General features: G+C 35.9%; 1 protein-coding gene across 1 annotated transcript in view; it reads right to left on the bottom strand.

Moving 5' to 3' along the window:
• Positions 1–20724, bottom strand: part of cpt1a2b (carnitine palmitoyltransferase 1A2b) — a 51802-nt gene that overhangs the window by 4166 nt on the left and 26912 nt on the right. The window contains exons 11-18 of the mRNA XM_081347047.1: positions 17698–17886; positions 17511–17616; positions 17039–17155; positions 6373–6537; positions 5990–6118; positions 5068–5223; positions 3766–3879; positions 3587–3679 (exon numbers count right to left, since the gene is read on the bottom strand). Coding sequence (XP_081203173.1) covers positions 3587–3679; positions 3766–3879; positions 5068–5223; positions 5990–6118; positions 6373–6537; positions 17039–17155; positions 17511–17616; positions 17698–17886 — 1069 coding nt within the window. The remainder of the gene's footprint in view (positions 1–3586; positions 3680–3765; positions 3880–5067; positions 5224–5989; positions 6119–6372; positions 6538–17038; positions 17156–17510; positions 17617–17697; positions 17887–20724) is intronic.

Genomic DNA, 20724 nt, shown 5'->3' with positions numbered 1-20724 from the left:
ATGGTTTTTCTGGCAGCTGCCAGATTTCTCCTGGCAGATGCCATGGTTTTTCTCGCTGTTTTTGCTGTTTGCTCGGTAAAAACTACACTGTTCTCAGTGGCGTGCGGCAGGGACGCGGGAAGTGGGGGTGCTGTTTTCACAGAATTGTAAATGCAACGCATATGTTATGTTTGTTCATTAAAATGTATTCATTTTTAGCATTTAGTCATTTATTTGTAATAAACACTTTAAGTGGGCTATTTAAAAATTGTTATATGTTAAATTATGTTTTTAAAACATAAGCGCAAAGTGTTACATAGGCTAATATTGTGTGTGTGTCGAAAGAATTTGTCCGCAGCTGCTCAAAAAAAAAAACAAAAAAAAAAAAAACGTCAAAAACCCCACTGTTAGTGTTTTGTAAGGAACAGGCAAATATGTAAAATATAGCAGGAGACATTTTAATTGTTTACTAATAAAACAGTTATTTTTTATGTGTGTCGGCTAGACAGATGAAGTTGACGTCGCGATCTTCGCAGCGAGCGCCATAGAGAAATGCACATTTCATACAAATTACATAAGCAGCGCAGTCTGTTTTCTTTCGTTTTGAATTGTTCTGCTTAAAAGTAGACATTTCAAGCTATCTATACGTCTCAGGTCTGTGAGGCAATAGGCTACCTTATAGGCCTACGCTGAGTTTCGGTTAATTTATGAGACGAGCCCTAGGTTCGCCAGCGCCTCCGTGTCCTGATTATCTATTTTCTAATAGCCTATATTTACTACTTATTTATTAAACCCAGACAATTGGTTGTTGAAACATCGATTAAAATTAAGATACAATTAATACAAAACGAAATTAAATTTAAAGACAGGCTTTGTGCTTTCTGTTTGAGGTCTCTGTGAAAGTTTTAAAACATTCTTTTAGTGCCGCTTTAGAGCGCTCACGTAACGGAGAACTGTCTGTAACATTTTATTTTTATTTATTTTTTATTTTGTGAAATAAATTTATAAAAAAATGCGACTTAGTCCAGTGCGACTTAGGCTATATAGCCTATGTTTTTTTCTTCCTCGTGACGCATTTTTTGACTGATATGCGACTCCGGAGCGACTTATAAAATAGGCACCGGTAAGTTATTCATTCTTTTTGTGCAAATGTCCCATAAAGTCCCATCCTTTAAGGATTAATTCATGTCCCGTTGACCGTTCCATTGCATTACGAATAAAAGCAGAATCAATAAAGTCAAAAATGTGATGTGCAGTCAGGTTTGAGTGTGTGCGCTATTTGAACAAGTGTTCTCACTGATATGCTTGTTGTGATTCGCGGAGATTTGACGAGTTTTATAGGCTTGATATTGTTTCTTATTCAAAAGTGGTGACGCCCCTTCCTCTTCGGTGGTGTTTTTTGTTGTAGTTGTTGTATTATTATTATTATTATTATTATTATACATTTTTATGGATCAGCTGCCAGAGTTAGTGCCAAGAGTCACAATCGTTTGTCGCCTTTTATTTTTAAATGAAAGATTTGATTATGCATATTATATACCAACAAGCAGATGCGATCAGAATATGAACCCAATAAGCTAAATTGCATAAGTATTTAATAAAGAACGAACATAAGGATAAGGAGTGCCCAGCTGCCGCTAGCCAATACTGTATATGCACACGCGCTGACACACACAAACATATTTTTTTATGTATTTAATGTAACACTAGTTATTAACTAGTAGCTTGCATATTACTATATAAGCTGTTTATTAGTACTCATAAAGCACATACTAATGCCGTATTATACGTGACCATATTCTACATTTTACCCTATACCTGAACAGTAGGCTAATTAGGAGTTTGAGGCAAAAGTCAAGTGCAAGACAGACTCATATTGAAGTAATAACTTACAAAGTACCAGGAAATCCCTAATATGGACAAAAGCATCCAGCTATCACTGTATGATCTGAATAAAAGGCAGAAACCTTTGGAAACATGAACACAACCATATGGTTTATTTGTACTTTTTTTCACTCATCTCCAGGTCATTTTATGGTAAATTACCAGGTAAGTTTATGAACAATTCAGTGCTACCTGACATAGCATTTATTACAGTACAAACACTATTGTCTTATATTTGATAAAAATGAATAAAAAAAAGTGTTTGTAGTACATTAACACATAATTTATTGGTTATTGTCCAACAGTGTATCTGATTTCTAAGCCAATTAGAAGAAAGACATAAGAGAAAAAAAATAAAGTTTCTATATTCTTATAAACAGCATCCTATATATATATATATATATATATATATATATATATATATATATATATATATATATATATATATATATATATATATGTTGGCTATGCACCTGTGTATAGTATACACGTGCATATATACTGTCTATACAGCTAAGCACTCCTTATGTGTTCTTTATGGGAAAATGCTGTTTAGCTTATTGGGTTCATATTCTGATCGCATCTGCTTGCTGGTATGTAATATGCATAATCAAATCTTATATTTAAAAATAAAAGGCGACAAACGATTGTGACTCTTGGCACTAACTCTGGCAGCTGATACATAAATGTATTATAATAATAAAAAAATCATAATAAATAACACACCTGTGGGAACTTTGCATTATTAAAACAAAATCGATCGCCACTATGAACAGTGTAGTTTTAAACAGCTCCAAAAACGGCGAGAAAAAAACCTGGCATCGGTCACGAAATCTGGCAGCTGCCAGAAGAGACCTGGCAGCTGCCACGGCATCTGGCGATGCCACCGGAAGTGGCGCTATGACCTGCCACTGCCAGGGAGAGCGCCAGGCCCTGCAGGACGTCTATGTGAGCTGAGGAGATTAACGTTACAAAGATTAACCGAGTGTTTTATTATATATCATAGCAATTACTTGGTTTTAACTCTGAAACATGAAATGTGGAGTTATTTGCTTTTGCCAAAAAATGACTGTTGAAGTTATCTGCTTTTGCTAAATAACAAACTTTTAATATAAATAAAAAAAATGAACAAGAACGGAGTGATCTGTTTTTGCAAATTAACTCTTCTGTTGTCTCAATTGGGAGAGGGTGTGCAATTTTCAAAGAGTTTAATTAAACGTTCATGTTATATAATTTGGTTGCATTTGTGAGTTCATAAAGATATAACTGGTTGTGTAAACTTGCCACAAAATATCTAAATATTGATAAATCGATCGATATAGCCCTGAATCGAACTGAATCGTAATCGTATCGCAGAATTTTTTGAGGTATCGGCAAATGTCGTATTGCTGGCTGAGAGAATCGATATCATATCGTATAGTATCGTGATAAAACGACTGATTTACACCTCTATTTTGGGCTAGCTTGGATTGGCCTTTGGGCTGGTTTTGTTACACAGACCTGGCAACCTGGTGTTTGTACTTTACTTGTTTAACTGCTTTATATAAATTATTATATTGAGAATTTGGTAAAAATCTTAATAATTTATTATGTATTGAACTGGATACTGTTACTAAGCCAACTTGCAATGCAGAACAAGAAGTCAAAATAATGTCAGGACATTCAAAAAATCTTTGTAAAAAGACAAGCAATTCATTGTTCTGAAGTTATGCTTCACACTTACAGTCTCTGTGCAGGAGCGCTTGCAGGACACATGGAAGTTGATCATTTCCTCTCCCATGATGATGTAAGAGACACCGTAGCCATCATCAGCCACCTTACAGAGAAACAAAACACGAACACAGTGAACAAAGGAGTGCCTCTACCTGTTTGTGTGCGTATATGTGCTGATCAGTTGCTCACCGGACCAAAGCCTCCTCCTAGCGAGATGAACTCAGGGTGGTTGACCAGATCAAACAGCTCCATCTGTTGCACAGGAGTCTGAGAAGTGGAGAGGCGCCAGGGCTCTGACAAAACCTGGATGTCACGTACAACCACATCAAAAAAATAAACAAACAATTTCATTCCCACACATGCATGCATTGCTTGCAACTCTTTTCTCCCCCATGAATCCCCTTTATATAACAGTAATGTGGTTTTGCATGTTTATGCACTAGTTTAGTTGAAGCGTTATTCACTTTTTATTTCTTAGCCTTTTGCAGCCTGATCTCATGCAAATGCGTCTCTAGCACGTAGACATCCCAAGTCTCCCGGAAGAGGCAGAGAGGGAGAGGAAGCGAGCGAGAGACCTTGCGTGTGTGTGCTAGTGTGCCTCATGAAGTGCATGTAAGATAGAGAGCATCCTGATTGCCCTGTTTCGGTAAATCAACCAATCAATTGTCAGTGTGGGCGGGCTTTTATCTCTTCTCCCGAACCGAATGAATCAGTTCAAATGTATCTAGAAACAGGAGCGCCATGGCAGAGGGAGAGTGCCACAAAAAAACGAAAGTATAAGACACATTTTACGTCAGACTACACGAAAGTGTAGCCTACCCCTGTCTTATAGGAGTAAAACATAATGACAGTCTTGCACGCTGTACAATTTGTAACAGTGTCTTCAGCATTGCCCATGGTGGGTTAAATGATTGTAAAAGACATGTTGAGGTGAGTTCAACAAGTTTCATTTCATGTGCATATTATTCAGGCCGGCTAGTTGCCAAGGCTACATGAAAACAACAAACTCCTTAGACCTGTTTAAAGTTCCAATGGAATATATATAAAAGCAGCTTACATAAATAGTATAAGCAGCTTATATAAATAGTAAAAGTAATCTACATATTTTAACATAATTAACAAATAATTGCATAGGCCTATAGCCTATAGAAATTATATATTATGCTTTTATACAAAAGCTTCGGACACCTCCCTGAAATGACTTTTTGCAGGTTGGGATGTCTGAGCACGCATTGTGTTTATCGTGCAATTTATACGTGAAAATTAGGTTTTTACGTGCATATGATACGCACTTTATTGTGTGTAATAAACTTTCCCTGGTCTTTTGTTCTGTGGATTGTTTGCAAGTGTTTTTGACCCTTTGCCTGGCATGACTACGATTCTGGATTTTCCAGTTAAGCTGAGCTTGGATCTCACTTAGTCACTTAGAAGATTATCTTATCCTTAACTCTGCAAAACTAACACACAAATCTCTGCATTACAAACACTGACCTCTTTAAGGAAAGGAGACTCTACTCCCAGGTATTTTGAGACCACATATAGGCAGAAGAGATGCCTATCAATGCCAGATCCAGTCATGGCCAAGCGGTAGAGATTCTGATGTTTCTCGGAAGCCTTTCGGAACAGCTTGCGGCAATGTTCTCTGTCCTATGAATAAAAGCAGGCAAAATTAAATAATTGCCATGCGAGATGTTACATGACAGCACAAATCACAGTCACTCAGAAAAGGAGGATGCAAATTATGGAGGACAGTGGCACTTGAAGATAAAATGTAAGAAAATAAAATGAAGAAATTAACCATCAATGAATTCATTCAATTATTAATGAAAAAAAAAAATAGACAGTTGTTTTATTTATTTAATTATTTAAAAAATGTTTAAAATGTTTCAATTTTAAATAGCATTTTTATAAAAAAAAAATACAAATTGCTTTTCTTTATTATTTTGCCCAATTATTTTCTTTATACATTAATAAAAAAACAAGTATTGGGCAGTTTGAATATGGGAACAGCCAATGGACTTTCCTCTAACGTTTTAAATCTCAATTAAATAAACAGTTTTCAATGTCTTTTTATTTGACCATTTGAAAAGTGATTAATTAAATGTATTTTACTGTTCTATTAAAGGTCTACATTTTTATTTTTGAACTGACAAATTGATAATTGATTACTTCATGTTATTTTTAACTGGCATTCATAGCTAATTGGTGCAGTGCTGTCAATAACCAAGACGGAAACTGTAAAAAGAACTTAAAAAAATTCCAAAATTCCAAGTTAGCTGAGACATACTGATAAAGTGAAAAGTGCATTATGAACTGCTGATAAGGTTTTCAACAGTTCCTTCAATAAAAATTTTGAACAATAGAAGGAAGTATTTTAAAAAAAACAAAACCAAAATCAAAGCATTGAAATCACCTCTCCTGCTTCCAGCGCAAGGACAAAGGCACAGCTTTCATTGGAACAGGAGCGTACGGTCTCAGTGCGACCCTCACGAAACAGACGCGTCATGGAGGCTTCATATGTCAGACAGAAAGTCCCTTTATCCTAGAAGACAACTTCATGTATAAAACTGAGCATTCATTCAAAAAAATCTGAGCATTCATTATTCAATGAGAGTATGGACACATTTCATGGGACAAATAAGAGGAAATTTCATCCTCAAAAACAACCTCTTAGGAATGTTGAGCTAATGTTTATCAATGTTTAACAATATGTGAAACAATTATGTTGAGACATTATATCTTTATCATAATCAATGCTTTTGCCTTTGTGTCAAAATGTGTAGCGTGTAAAAGTACCCTGTAGTAAGCCAGCTGCAGGGCCAGCTGCACAAATGAATCTGGGCTAATTTTCATTTTCTTAATGCGGCCTTTCCCAAATTCTCTGAAGGGAAACACATGACAGTCCACATCATCAGCCAGTGCTTGTGCAACAGCAAGGGACTCAGAAACTTGTGTCTGAACCTAGAGAAGGACAGAGGAGAGAAGACATCAGTATGTCTGTGATGGTTTTCATTTATTTTGGTCCCCGAAGAACACTGCTGAATGTTGTATTACTGATGATAGCACTCAAATTAAATTTAGTTGCCAACGTATCATGTACTGGGGTCATGGTTTAGCATGAAGGAAAACAGAAATTCTAGTTTCTATAGCCATTTTCTTATTCAGTTCTATGGGGAAATGAAGAGAAATACATTTCATATTTGGAAAAGAAAAATATTCCTAAAAGTCCATTGAGTTAAAGAAGCTATAAGAAGATCGCAGTGGATGCAAGCAATTCAGCAACATGATGTTGTAAGGCCAACTTGGAATCTCAGCACTTGTATGACTGCAGAAGTCTTTATTTTGCAGATTTTATAACAGGTAATAATATTGTATATTAGTTATTTTGTTCCCCACATTCTTCAGAATTACTCTTTTTGTGTTTTCGCATAAGAAATATATAGAGATTTGGAACGACGAGTAAATGATGACAGTTTTAAATTTTTGGGTGGAGTATCACTTTAAGAATAATTTTATAATGCGTTAGGCCCTTTCACACCGGATGCGTAACGAAAAAGCGAAACGTAAAAGCGAATAGTTCGCGTCAAAACCATTCACATCAGCCGCGACGCGAATTTGAGACGTCTGTGACGTTCAGAGCTTCAACATTCCAAAACCTTCGCACCGACAGCTGAGAAAACATGGACACTTCATCATCATCATCATCATCCAGTGAAGACGAGCTTTTCATTTTCTTTAAAAGACAGAAAAGAAGGTTTTGGATGCACCCAATCTTAAAGAACAGAGAGTCTGAAGAGGAGTAGCCTATGCTAATGTGCACAGGTTTTTTTTTTTTTTTTTTTTTTGCGTCTTCAACTAAATACAGTGCGTTTTGTAACGTCACTACACATTACATGTAACACACGAAGTAAGTTAAAATCATTCGACTAGAAACTGTAGATATCACACAAATAATGTACAGTAAACTAAAAGCAGCCCTAAATAGTCTCACTACATTTTGTTACATGTTCAAAGTAAACATCTCTATCTTTGACGATAATAGTGTTAGCTTTCTATCCCAAATGTAGTTTAGCCTGCTAACTGTGATTTGTTGGATGTAGTTAACGAATACGCCCTTCACTGACTGTGACCGAGTTGCTTTTGAGTCTGAACGAGAGAGAGATCTTCTCGTGAACGAACTGGTACATGTCGTTCGTGAACGAAAAGAACCAGTTGTTTGAACGATAATGATGGCGAACCGATAGAGCTGGGTTTGTGTAGTCAGCATATTTGCATCAAAGAAGGAAATTTACGCTTTACCATTGTAATGAAAACAGTTTAATAACGCAAGCATGGTTAAATATAGGCTAACAAAGACAAATTAACATTGTCATTTTGTACTTGACTGTTTACTTGATTTAAATTGACACTTCTCTTTACCTGCTTTTCTTTTCTTTTGTTTGTGTGTTTTAGACTTAGTTTTGTGGTATTTTGCACTTTGAAAAATGTACTTTACTACTTGTGTTCATTTTGTATTATCAAAAATGAATTAATTACGTTTTATTCATGTCATATGCACTTATCTAAAAACTAAAACAAACCAAAAAAATATGACAGTATTGGTTAGGTCTCATTTGCGTAACGTCAGCAAATAACATTTAAAGCTACAATATGTAATTTTTTTGCTTTGAAAATAGCAAAAATCACTATATCTATGTTATATATTTTTTTTAGTTGTGTACTTACATTATCCCGACTGTTTCCAACAACGTTCAAACCAGAAGAAAATTAAATTACATTTTTAGACACGGCACGTTTCTTTATTTCCGCTTTGTCGCAGTCAATGGCGTCATATCTGCATTGTCTCTGGTTTCCGCTCGAACTGCCATGGTAACCAGAGCTATGAACCAGAGCCCTCTGATAGTAACCAAAGCGACAGACGTGGACAATGTAGTTCGCAATGTCTATTTGCACGCTGTTGTTGTTTCGTTCAAACATTATGGACCATGGCAAGCAGACTTTGGATAAAAAACGAGAATCAATATCAGCGCTGTGTTTTCGAGATGCCGAGAGCTCCCATAGACAGTATATAAACGAGAGCTCCACGTCCGAGACTTCGACCGCTTCTACATGTACTTTATTAAACAGGTGAGCACATTTACATAAAACTAATCAATGTTATATAGTTCAACAATGATAAAATGTTATAATATGATCTGTTATTCTAATGTTGATGTAGCTTACTGCTAGTCTCATATAGATGAACAACAAACTAACACATACATTTCAACACATTCAGATGCAGTTTAGTGTGCTAAATGTAATGTTAGACTAAGTGAAACAGCGCTGCGTTACCTCACAAGTTTAATTTGTCTAATAAACTGACCTGTGAGTAGTAATTCTGCACTTGCGTGTATTTCGGTAGAATGAAATGTCCATTCCTTTTATATCCGCGGGAGCTCGCGTCGCGTGTGGAGCTGATAGCTGTCTCTTAGCAATCCCGAACTGCTTCATATCACAGTCATGATAAAAGCATCAATGTATTCACTCATCCATAAACATTATAGATCAGTCGGCTTGACGTTGACGACAAGATCCATAATTCTTAGCGAATGTTGCGTCATCAAACTACGCCTTTGTTATTGTAAGACGTTAGCAACCCCTAGTGGACAAAAAAAATATCTGCATAGGAAATCGCCTAGTGTTAATCTGCATCACTATTTGTACTTGTTGTGAATACGCAGGCCACAAGAAGTAATTAGGTGGGTTTTTTTTTATATCACTTTTACTCAGGACATGCTAGCTGGCAACAAACGATTCCATTCATTATGCAAAGCTAAGCTAGCGCCGACCCTGTCAAAATAATGGCGCTTTTCCACTGCATGGTACGGTATGGCTCGGTTCGGTACGGCTCACTACTGGCGCATTTCCACTGCATGGTACGGTACGGTACGGCTCGCTTTAAATGGTACCACCTCTGTTGAGGTTCCAAGCGCACCGTACCGATACTAAAATGTGACGTGAAAACACTGCAGATCACTGATTGGTCAGACAGAATCATCACTCCCAGCGTCATTGTATTTACAACACAAGACAATAAACCCGCTAGATTTAAATAGCCAGTAGACAACAGCCAACCTGTTTTTAAAGTATTTGCTTCAAAAAAAAAAAAAAAAAAAAAAAAAAAAAGAGTATAAACTTCAAAAAAAGAAATGGCTGAATCGTGGTCAGTGGACGAGGTGCACACGTTCCTCTCGTCAGTTGCCGAGGAGTGGATGGGGAAACACGGAATGAAAAATTCGCATTTAATATGATGTCATGGTAGTAGAGACGGCAACTATATAACGATCAGTCCCACCCACTTTGAAGCGGTACTAACTGCAGTGGAAAAGCAAACGAGCTAAAGCGAGCCGAACCGTGCCGTAACGAGTCGAGTCGTACCACGCAGTGGAAAAGCGAAGCGAGCCGAACCGTTCCGCGCCGAGTCGAACCTTACTGAGCCGTACCATGCACTGGAAAAGCGCCATAAAACAATGCACGCACTGAGACAAAAATGCATTTGCCCACCTATCTAAATGTAGGAAAGAAGGTGAATAAGCCCTATTTCAAAAAACGGTGGAGTGTTCCTTTAAGATATACCTTCTTACGTGCGACGTTACCCGGTGCTGTCCGTGGCGATGGTGCTGTATTGGTTGATATCGATAGCTCGAGAATCAATTATTCTCTCGTGCAGGGTCTGTTTATGTGAGAAAGCGGTGTTCTTTATAAAAGACGCACTTCAAAAATAGTTGAAATTGCATTTATTAGGACTCATGGGATATTATAAAAAAATAATCCAAACAATACTAGCCTATAATAGCCTAGCCTACCCTACATATTTTAAAATTGTATCATATATTGCTGCTATAATAACCATTTAAAATTTTTACGTGCTTTTCCCATTTTTGTTAGCTGAGGTGGAGCTGCGATGAAATACCGATAGTGTTCTTGTAAATACTTTCCAGCATTTCAGTAAATGTACACAAATGTACATATACATACGGTGCTCGGTGGTGATCAAAAAGGATTTAAACAGTGAATTTTGAATCTCTTCTTGTAAACTCAGAGATGTAGATTCAGACGGCAATTAAAACCACCACACGACCTGTTTGTCAAAAAAAGAGTACAAATTTGGCCATTAAGCCCATGAGAAACAATTCGCGTCCGAATAGGACTTAACTGACAGTAGCCTATGCTTTCACTGGCCTTTGAAAGCGCCCCGCGGACGGCGCCATATTTTAGAACAACTATTCGCTGTATCGCTGCCATGGTTTGAGCAAACTCCCCACCATAATCATTCCCTTTAAATAGACTATTAAACCTATTAAATGGTTTGCCAGCTGATGTACCTTTGGATAATATAATTTAAAAATCTAACAACAATCAATGTAATTACAATTTTATTCTTTGCATGAAAACACTTGAATTAGCCTAATTGAATACTGTCTGGGCTGGGGTGTATTAAAACTTCAGAATTATTTTCATATAGACCTGCAACAGTGATAAGGTAAAGCTAAGAGTGGTTCAGACCAACCTTCCGAACGTATGACTGACAGAAGGTATACTTAACTAAGAACGTATCGGGATACACGTATTAACGATAAGGTGCAGCTTAAGGTGTAACATAAGAATGACGTAGCGTTAAGAAGGTTTCGGGAAACGCAGCCTAATACATACAGACTTCAAGCAAATTGTTACTGATATTTCACTGTGTAGCAGAACAGTGCTGGCCATTATCACATAATATACAATTACTCCTTCCACTGTCGTACATGTACACAATAGTTCTCAAAAAATCCCCACTGCTAATTTGAAAGTGAACTACAGACACTGAGAAGAAGCTGAGGGAAAAAACCCTGATCAAACAACACACATTTTCAGAGCTGCCCAGTGTCACAGACAGTATACAGAATGTCACGTGCAGAGTTTGGCTGAACAGTGCTACAGCAATCAGAATTATGATTATATTATAGTGACTAAAGATTATAGAAATTATAATTACTGTATAAATATAATATCCGTACAATTAGGGAAATGGCCTGCATACAAATGTTATGCAAATATATGAGCCAGTACAACATCAGTGAACCTTAGAGATATGTAACATGAATAAAGGTTTCCCATCAATACGGGATTCTCAGATTACACTTTGATATGACTGCTGACTGCGCAAAAAAAGGTTTGGCAACACTCTTGGCTGCTAACTTTCATTAAACTACTATTTTAAAAAGGCTTTATCACTCTATAGAACATTAGGAGAACCATTTAAAATAAAATGAAGAAATCAATTAAATGTATGAAGTCAAAAATAAAAATGTATAAAACAAATCCCTAACATTAAATAAATAAACAAATACAATGACTTTTCAAAACTAAAAACTCAAAACTAAACAAAACTATTTAACCCTCAAACCGTATTCACTTTACAGCCCTTAATCCTGTAATTGTGGACAAATGTGGGCACGGGGGTCTCAGGTGTGATCCAACAATTTTTTTTAAATAAATGATATATCACTATCTTCGATAAAATTAAAACTATCAATTTATGGTGTTTTTTTTTATTTGTGAGGTATTTTTGAATTTATTTAAATTAATAATACCATATTTTTTATTTAAAATATGCTTATTTTTATGTTATATTTAATATTTTTTTAACTTCAGTAAAAAACTTCATTTCATTAAATTCAGATAGCTAAAACTTAAAAAATGAGGTGACTTTTGTGACATCTGGTGTCTTATGTTGGTATAAAATTTACAAAAAAAGCAATAATCTCAATTATTTCAATAGTAAATATGGCTTTAGTACTCAATGGCTGCATATAGGCTAAACTCTATAAATCTGTTATAATAAATGTAAGTTTTTGACTTTATCACAAGTTAGAACTGTAATTTAAAATATATATATATATCTGTGTTTGGTGAGACAATACAAAAATGCAAAATATGCTTAGACAGATATGACCAAATATGACCAAATATGACAAATAAGTAGTAGACCATTTATTCTATATTTTAAACAAAAAAAACATTAAAAATTTTTTAAAAAAAAATGTATTGGTACAAAATTGGAAAGAATAAATTACTTTAGTGACACCTGGTGTCTTCTGTTGGTATAAAATTAACAAAAATAAATAAATAAATAAATAATATCAATAGCCACTAGATGGCTCTACTAAAGGGCTGCATGTAGGCTCTATAACTCTATAAAACACTGTTATTATGAATTTAACCACCAAGTTTTTGACTTTATCACGAGTTAAAATTGTAATAATATATATAATATATATCTTTGTTAGGTGAGACTGTACAAAGATACCAAAATATGCTTAGACAAATATGACCCATCAAATATGATGCTATAAGGAAAATACAAAGTAGTTGATCATTTATCATTTATTTTACACAAAAACATCAAATTTTAATAACTCAAAAAACTAATTGGTACCAAACAGGTAAGAATAAACAATAATAACTCAAAAAAGTAAGTGTTAGGTAAGAATAAACAGGTAAGAACAAACAATAATCATAGTTATAATGTGTTCATGCACTTGTGCGCATGTGTGTGTTTGTGTGTGCATGTGCACAGGTGATTTTAGAAAATAAAATTAAAATTCAGTCATTGGCTCATTCAATACTTTGTTTTTATGTGTGAGTGACTTTTTATTAAAAAAAAAAAAAAAAACAGCTATGTTATTGGCTCATTGAATGCTTGCTTTGTGTGTGTGTCTGTGTGTTTGTGTGTGTGTGTGTGTGTGTGTGTATGTGTGTGTGAGTGTTTGCCACAATGAGATTGTTGTACAGGATCACCCCTTCATTTGTGTGTATGTATGATATGCATTGTGTTGGATCTAATGATTTTTTTTTTGACAAAAAAAAAAAAAAGCTCTGAATTACAGTTTTTCCCATTCATTCCTATGGGTGCCCATTTTTGACCCAAATACGGGATTAAGGAGGTTTTTTTTTTCACCCATTTAACATTCTTGAATCGAGTCAATTTTTTTTGTGTGTGTTCAGGTGGCAAACTTAGGAAAAGTAGCCAAGTCTCGTACCGCTCAGATTAAGGAAAGTATTTTTAAAAAATTAATACAAATTATTTTGCCCACATTTGTCCAGATTACGGTTTTAGGGTTAAATGTGTCATTTAAAGCTACACTGTGTTTTTTTTTTGTTGTTGATTCTTAGCAAAAAACACTTAGTTCTTTCAAAAATATATGTGCTCATTAATGTATATTTATTTCTTTCAAGTAATAAACTATTCTCGTAAGTTTATAATCTGCCATTGAAAGTACATGCGGGTGAGGGGTTCGAATGCCGGTCGCCATGTTGCCCCTCCATCTTGAAACTACATTAGCCAAAGAGGGACATACCTGTTAATTCCAGCTTCGCCTTTCGCGCTTTACACTCAGTGACACCGTGACGAATGCGAGGGGGAGATTACTCGCGACTGCCGGCAGATTTGAAAGATTGCTGATGGAGGATCACGCCTTTTTTCGAGGACATGTAGCAGAATCGCCAAGGAAGCGAAAGAGAGAATTAAAACGTCAACGCGACAGGCAAATCAGCAAGACCAAAGTCAATATTGGAGTAACTTTTCCCAGATGGAAAGAGCTCATGAGGAGCAAAGATTTTAAAACGGACGCCGAAGTTGCCTGCTTTCTTCTCGGCAGGTAATTCAGCCTATTTGTGTAAATTCAAAGTTTTATAGTTGCTTGTCTAACCATAGCATGGTTGTGCATAACGCTAGAACGACCTCTAGTATAACTTGCGTTACTTTTCCTCACGTCAATGGTGAAATATGTTTGTCAATTTATTTATAATTTACAGATGTAATCGAAATTATTCAACCCCCACTGCAAACCAGGTTTATTCACAAAATGTACTAACTTTTAGCTGTTTGCAATTAACAAATGAATTGAAAACTAACAAAACTAATTGAAATATCTTAACACAACAAATATTCAAGTGGTTTCCCCAAATTCAACACAAAATGCAACTTTTAGTGACCTCTGCAGTCTCAAAATTATTCAACCTCTTCATGGCAAGCATCTTTAGTTCTCAGTAGAACACCCTGCTGCAAACGAGATGTATAACCAGACACCAGCTTCTGGCAGCATTTCTGAGGAATCTTAGTCCATTCCTCACAAGTAATGGCCTCCAGTTCGGTAATATTCTTGGGCTTGCGTACTGCAGCCGCCTTCTTCAAATCCCACTAGAGATTTTCTATGGGGTTCAAGACAGGTGACTGTGATGGCCACTGTAGAATCTTCCAGGACTTCTTCTGCAACCAAGCCTTGGTGGAATTTGAGGTATGCTTGGGATCTTTGTCCTGTTCCAGTCCAATGACGCCCGAGCTTCAGCTTCCTCACTGATGGCATGACGTTTTCTCCTAGGATTTCCTGATACTTCAATGAATCCATCTTGCCTTCCACACGCTGCTGGTTTCCAGTGCCAGAGGATGCAAAGCAGCCCCAGAGCACCATCGAGCCACCACCATGCTTAACTGTAGACAGAGTGTTCTTTTCAGCAGATGCTTCGTTCTTGGTCCTCCAGACATATCACTGATCCATAGCGCTGAAAAGGTCCAGTTTTGTTTCATTGCTTCACAGAACAGAATCCCAAAACCTCTGTGGCTTATGTATATGATTTTGAGCAAATTGGAGCGACTTTTGTTGTGCTTTTGGGTCAGTAGTGGTATACGTCTTGGACTTCTGACATCTGGTTGCAGCCGTTGATAGCTTCCATTTTCTGCCCTGTCCAGGTAGTGTAACCACTGTTTCTTTAACTTTGAACTTGCGAACTATGCTTCCAACAGTGTCTCCAGGAACATTTAGTGCCTTCGTGTCTGATCTTTTTGTGTCCTGCTTCTTGTTTATGAAGGGCGATGATATCTTTCTCTTAAATTTTTGGAACATTCTTTTGACTTAGCCATATTTCTAACATGCAGTCAAACGTGACACTCAAGAAACCTAGCCAGTTCAGATATTTCATGTGTTCTAGCTCAAGCACACCTGGTGCAATGAATGAAGCTCTTGATTAGTTGCATCAGCTGTGCTTGTGCAACTCTTACCTCTTGGGCAGGGAGCGAGGTAAGACTTTGTTGTTTATTTCTTTTCTTTTGTATAGTTAGAATGTTTAGCTTGTTATGTTGGCCTGGCCCTCTCCTGAAGAATTGCTTTCTTTCTTTTGTCTCTTTTTGTTACTGTTATCTTTTAATTGTTTTCAAACAAATTAAAAATTATTTGCTTAATCTGGTGTTTTGTTGCTTTTCTGGATCAGAGGATTGAAGTAATGGTCCGTCTTTATCGTTATATTTATTATAATTGTTTTTTTACAATTTACAATAATTGTTACATCTCTTTCACCAAGACAAACAGGGAGGTTTGCAACACTTGAGTTAACACCTGTTTTGCAGATTTGTGCTGTTGTGAGGGATTCTATTCGTGTGGTTGAATAATTTTAAGACTGCAGTAGTCATTAAAAGTTGCATTTTCAATTGAATTTGGGGAAACCACTTGAAACATTTGTTGTGTTGAGCTATTTCAATTACAATTACTGCAATGGGGGTTGAATAATTTTGATGACAACTGTATTTATTATTTGCTCATTAACACACCTATAATTGATTGCTTAATTTTGTCTTAAGTGCCACTCATTGGCCTTCATACAGCTCAGCCAATAGTGAAATAAAGTTTAAACCGTCAAAAGAAACTGCCTACAAAAAATGGTCATACTGAATATTTCAAAGTATATACTGTACTTGCAATTACAATGAACCAATAATCATCTCCTAGCAAGTTTTATCATCTGAAAAGATCAGGGAGCGATTTTGCAAAAACATTCTCAAATAATTTGTCACTTCAAAAGCACTGCTTTTATGCAAAAACGAGAGAACCAACAAAATATTTATAACTGATTATGCTTTTTCCTGTGAGATTTTTTCCGCATATAAAATAAAACCTGTAGCTGTAGTTTGCCTGTTTGTTTTTTGCCCAAAATATTGTCAGATAAACACCTTAACCAAGTTTGGTGATTTTTTTCTTCCTTCATAAAAATCATTAAAATATTTGAAAACTATACTATTTTTCGCATATTTTGATGGTTTAATTAAATTTGTAGGGTTATTAAAAACAAATATCCCCTTCCAGACATGACTTTTGGCCACTACTGTATGTCTATTCACAGAATCTGTTAATTAATCTCTCTTCAAAACATCATGGAGGAGGAAGAAGGAAGAAGGCATTATTTGTCTCTGTGTGTGTCTGTCTGTACATGTGTGTGTGTGTGTGTGTGTGTGTCTCTGTACGTGTGTGTATGTGTCTTGTGAGCATCCTCAGATGTTTTGCAGATTCCAAGAAGAACCTGCTGTGTGACATCAATGGAATACCAAGATGCGATAGGAACACGGAAAGTATAACTAGAGAAAAGAGAAACTTTTTTATCTTGCCTCCAATGGTATGTCCCAGCTCAAGCGTTGAGGAGGCAGTAAGGAGCGCTCAATCTCTCCCTTGCAATTCCCATCTGGTGTGTAACCCAAATGAAATGTGTCTGTGGCCAGAGTGAACTAAGACAGTGAAAGAGTGAAAGATATGAAAAACATTTCTCCCAAACAATGATGCTTACACTTTTAAGTAACAAAACGTTCATTATCGAACACAAAATGTTTGATGTAAATGTTTAGTATGTGTGGAGGCGTGCATGGAAGACACATGTCTTCTGCCGAAAGCTACTGTGGGGGAGATAAAAAGCGGTCTTTGTCCATAGGCTACAAAACACCCACAGACACTTTTATAACGTATTCAAATGTTTTAAAGGACATGGCAGTGGGTTGGTGACTAATATAGAAACTTGAACCCTGACATTTGATCTATGATGACCGCCAAGTTTTTTACTGCTGCATGTGAGACTCCCACACTCACCTCCCACAGATGGGACACTATAGGTGCATCTGCCCATGAGTGTTCTGCGTTCAGCCCATTCTTTCCATTCTTATACACCACAACAGAAAGTGACTTGTCAAACCACCTGAAAGAAAGAGGACAGAGATGAAACAATGTCCTTGACATGCAAAGTTTTTCAATAAAACAAGCTATGCTGCTCTCCCACCTGTCGTAGCATTTTCCGTGAAGGAGGGATTTGGCATAGCGGTCCAAGTTCACAGAGGGGTCTTCCCCCATCATGCCTTCTTCCTGATCATCGAGTGTGACAAAGAATGCTGCTTTCTCAATGCAGTCCAATGATCGCTTGTTAACTCCAGAGCTGAAGAACTGCTTCCTCACCTGAGCCCAGGGCGTTCTGACAGAACAGATAACAGGCGTTCAAGACACAAAACAACTTCCTGGTCTCATTAAAGCATTATTATTGAGTCATCTGGGATAAACTTGTCACTACTGAAAACTGATAAGGCACAAACTTCCTTGTAGCCACCAGAGATCTTACTAAAAGGGAAAATCTTAAGAATGTTAGTTAGCTCATATCTGGCTTTGAATCAGGAAGAACGTTACTTTTCTCATTCTTGTCTTCTATTTTATATAGCGTAAAGGTCCCAACATATGAATAGAAAAAAAAAAAACTTTTTGACAAATAGCCTTTTTGCTGACTCTGATCGTTTGGAAAACATCTGCTGTATATTGTTCTTAAGTAAACTTGGAATATACCATCACATTATCAACATTTTGATTACATTTTTTTGTTAATTAATATTTTAGAGCAGAAAATATTCATGTCACTCCTCAAAAAAAGGACTAGAGTACAATTTGTTGTACAAATTGGCGACCTTGAGTGTCCAGAAAGGCGCCAAATAAATAAAATGTATTATTATTATTATTATTATTAAATTGGCTTTGATAGCGCACTGTTCTACCAGTTGAGGTCCAGGAACAAAAATAAATAAAATAAAAAATTGTTGACACACATATTGCACACATTATTATTTATTTGTTTGTTTGTTTGTCTGTCTGTTAATTCAATATTGGGTGATTATTATTTTTAAAATAGCAATTTTAAAATAGATATTGTATCTGTATTAACATGGCAACATGCATGCCACCACAGTTATAGAATGACTCATGTTTTATCTAGGTCAGAATTCAACAAGGAATTAGTAATGTATTAAATGACTCATTACAAGCTTAAACAGTTCCCATCTTGCTCCTGAAAAACAGATATTGTGTCTTTTCAAATAAATAATGAAAGATATGTAAGGGATACATACTAACAGTTAGGCCTAACACACGGCTTTATTTATCTAGGCTGACATTTAGCCTATAGATGTGATATGCTGTCTATTAAACCCTCCCAGTATGTTAAGTAGCAGACTGACTCAGCATCAGAGTATGAGGGGGAATATTATAAAATTTATTTTATTGCATTGATTTTTGCATTTCTAGTAAAGGTCATTTTAGGTCATTTATAATCTAGTGCACAACATCCTCTCATTTCCTGTCTGAGGATAATGCAGAGTTGCATGCTCAGGCTTTTATCATCTAAAAAATTCCAACATGCACAGCCCTTTAAATATTACTTAAAAAGTAGTGGCATCAAATGGACATACCAGTAAGTGGGTGCTATCATATGATTTTTGTCACACTGCCAATGTAGCTTCAACCCTCATCAGGTTCGAGGCATTAATGCTCCAAATGGCTTAGTATTCCCACATATACTCTTTCTTTGATGCATATCTGTATGGCAAACCTCAGGGGTCTGTGAAGCAATGCTTTGTGACGCCATCACAATGAGGTTAGCCAATTTAAAATCACCTTCACTTGATGATGAACTGATCTTTACTGGACCAAATTAATTCCATACAGTTCTTCTGCAAGCACTTGATCCCCAACCTTTAAAGTCAAAATGAAATGGTGCCTAGGACAGGACTTTTTATCCATTTTATCTATCAGGAATTAATTGGATGATCAAAAGTGGATGTGCCATATGAGAATGAGGACAGACTCAAATACAAGTTTGCTTTGCGATGCCTATTTAGCTGTTTGTTCGATTAAGCAGAAGCCTATGTAGCATCTGGGATGTCAGCGGAAAAGAAAAAATATTTTCAGAAGTGGAAGAAGTTATTGTATTTTTAAGATTACAAAGCCCCTTAAGGGATGGCAATTATGTCTCATATATTTGTTTAACTTCAATAATGAAAGGTACACATTTTTTGAATGAAAAATCAAAAAGATAAACAATGCAGATTTATTTTTACAGCCATCTTTTTATTATATTTACCAAGGGTGCCAATAATAGTGGAGGGCACTTTAAGTGCAATATTCTGGTTGACTGGTGCTGTGACACCACAGCTGTTATTGATTTTATAATGCTTTGCATTATTGATCTAGTTATTATGATTCATTTCCACAGAATAAAAAGTAAAAATGTATATGAAAAAACATAAACTGAAGTATTGTAATTTTGCAATGGCCAAAAATGTTAAACAAATCAAAACTCTCTTATATTAGAGCTTTTTTAAATCAGCTTTTTTATGATGGAGTTCCCATATAAATTGCATGCTTGATTATGCTTTTCCTTCACTGTTCGCCCTATAAAATAATTTGTGTTTTGTAAAAAAAAAAAAAGAAAAAAAAGAATGATATATATAGTCATCACAATTTATATTTGTTCAGCCTGCACAGACTAATTATGCAGTGTCATTAAGAGTCTGTACAGGTTCCTTGCCTGGATGTTTAATTTCATTAGCAACCCCTATATAAACAAATAAATAATAAAACACATTTATAGTATATTATATACAAATCTTCATATTACTCTTTAATAATTACTTTAGGGAAATACTCTTCTTTTGTTAACCCATGTGATAATGAGCTGATGAGTTGAATCAGGTGTGTTTGATTAGGGAGACAAAGAAAACGTGCAGTGTTGGGGTGCCGGCAGGACAGGTTTGGGAACCACTGCTTTAGGGAGTCTTCAGCTAAAAAAATTCAAATATAGCAGCCCAAACATCCTCAGAATGTCAGTGGAGTGTAATACTCACCATGGAGCTTGACTCATTTTATCCTGCTATTATTACTCTGTTAAAATATTAAACAATCCTGACACAATCCATGCAAAAATGTGAAAACAGTATACACATTCTGTGTCTTAGGAAGTTACAGTTGATACCAGCATGAAAATATGTAA

This window comes from Scardinius erythrophthalmus (genome assembly GCF_964197995.2).
Source record: "Scardinius erythrophthalmus genome assembly, chromosome: 1".
NCBI classification, from domain to species: Eukaryota; Metazoa; Chordata; class Actinopteri; order Cypriniformes; family Leuciscidae; genus Scardinius; species Scardinius erythrophthalmus.
This window is presented reverse-complemented; position numbering and strand designations above follow the sequence as displayed.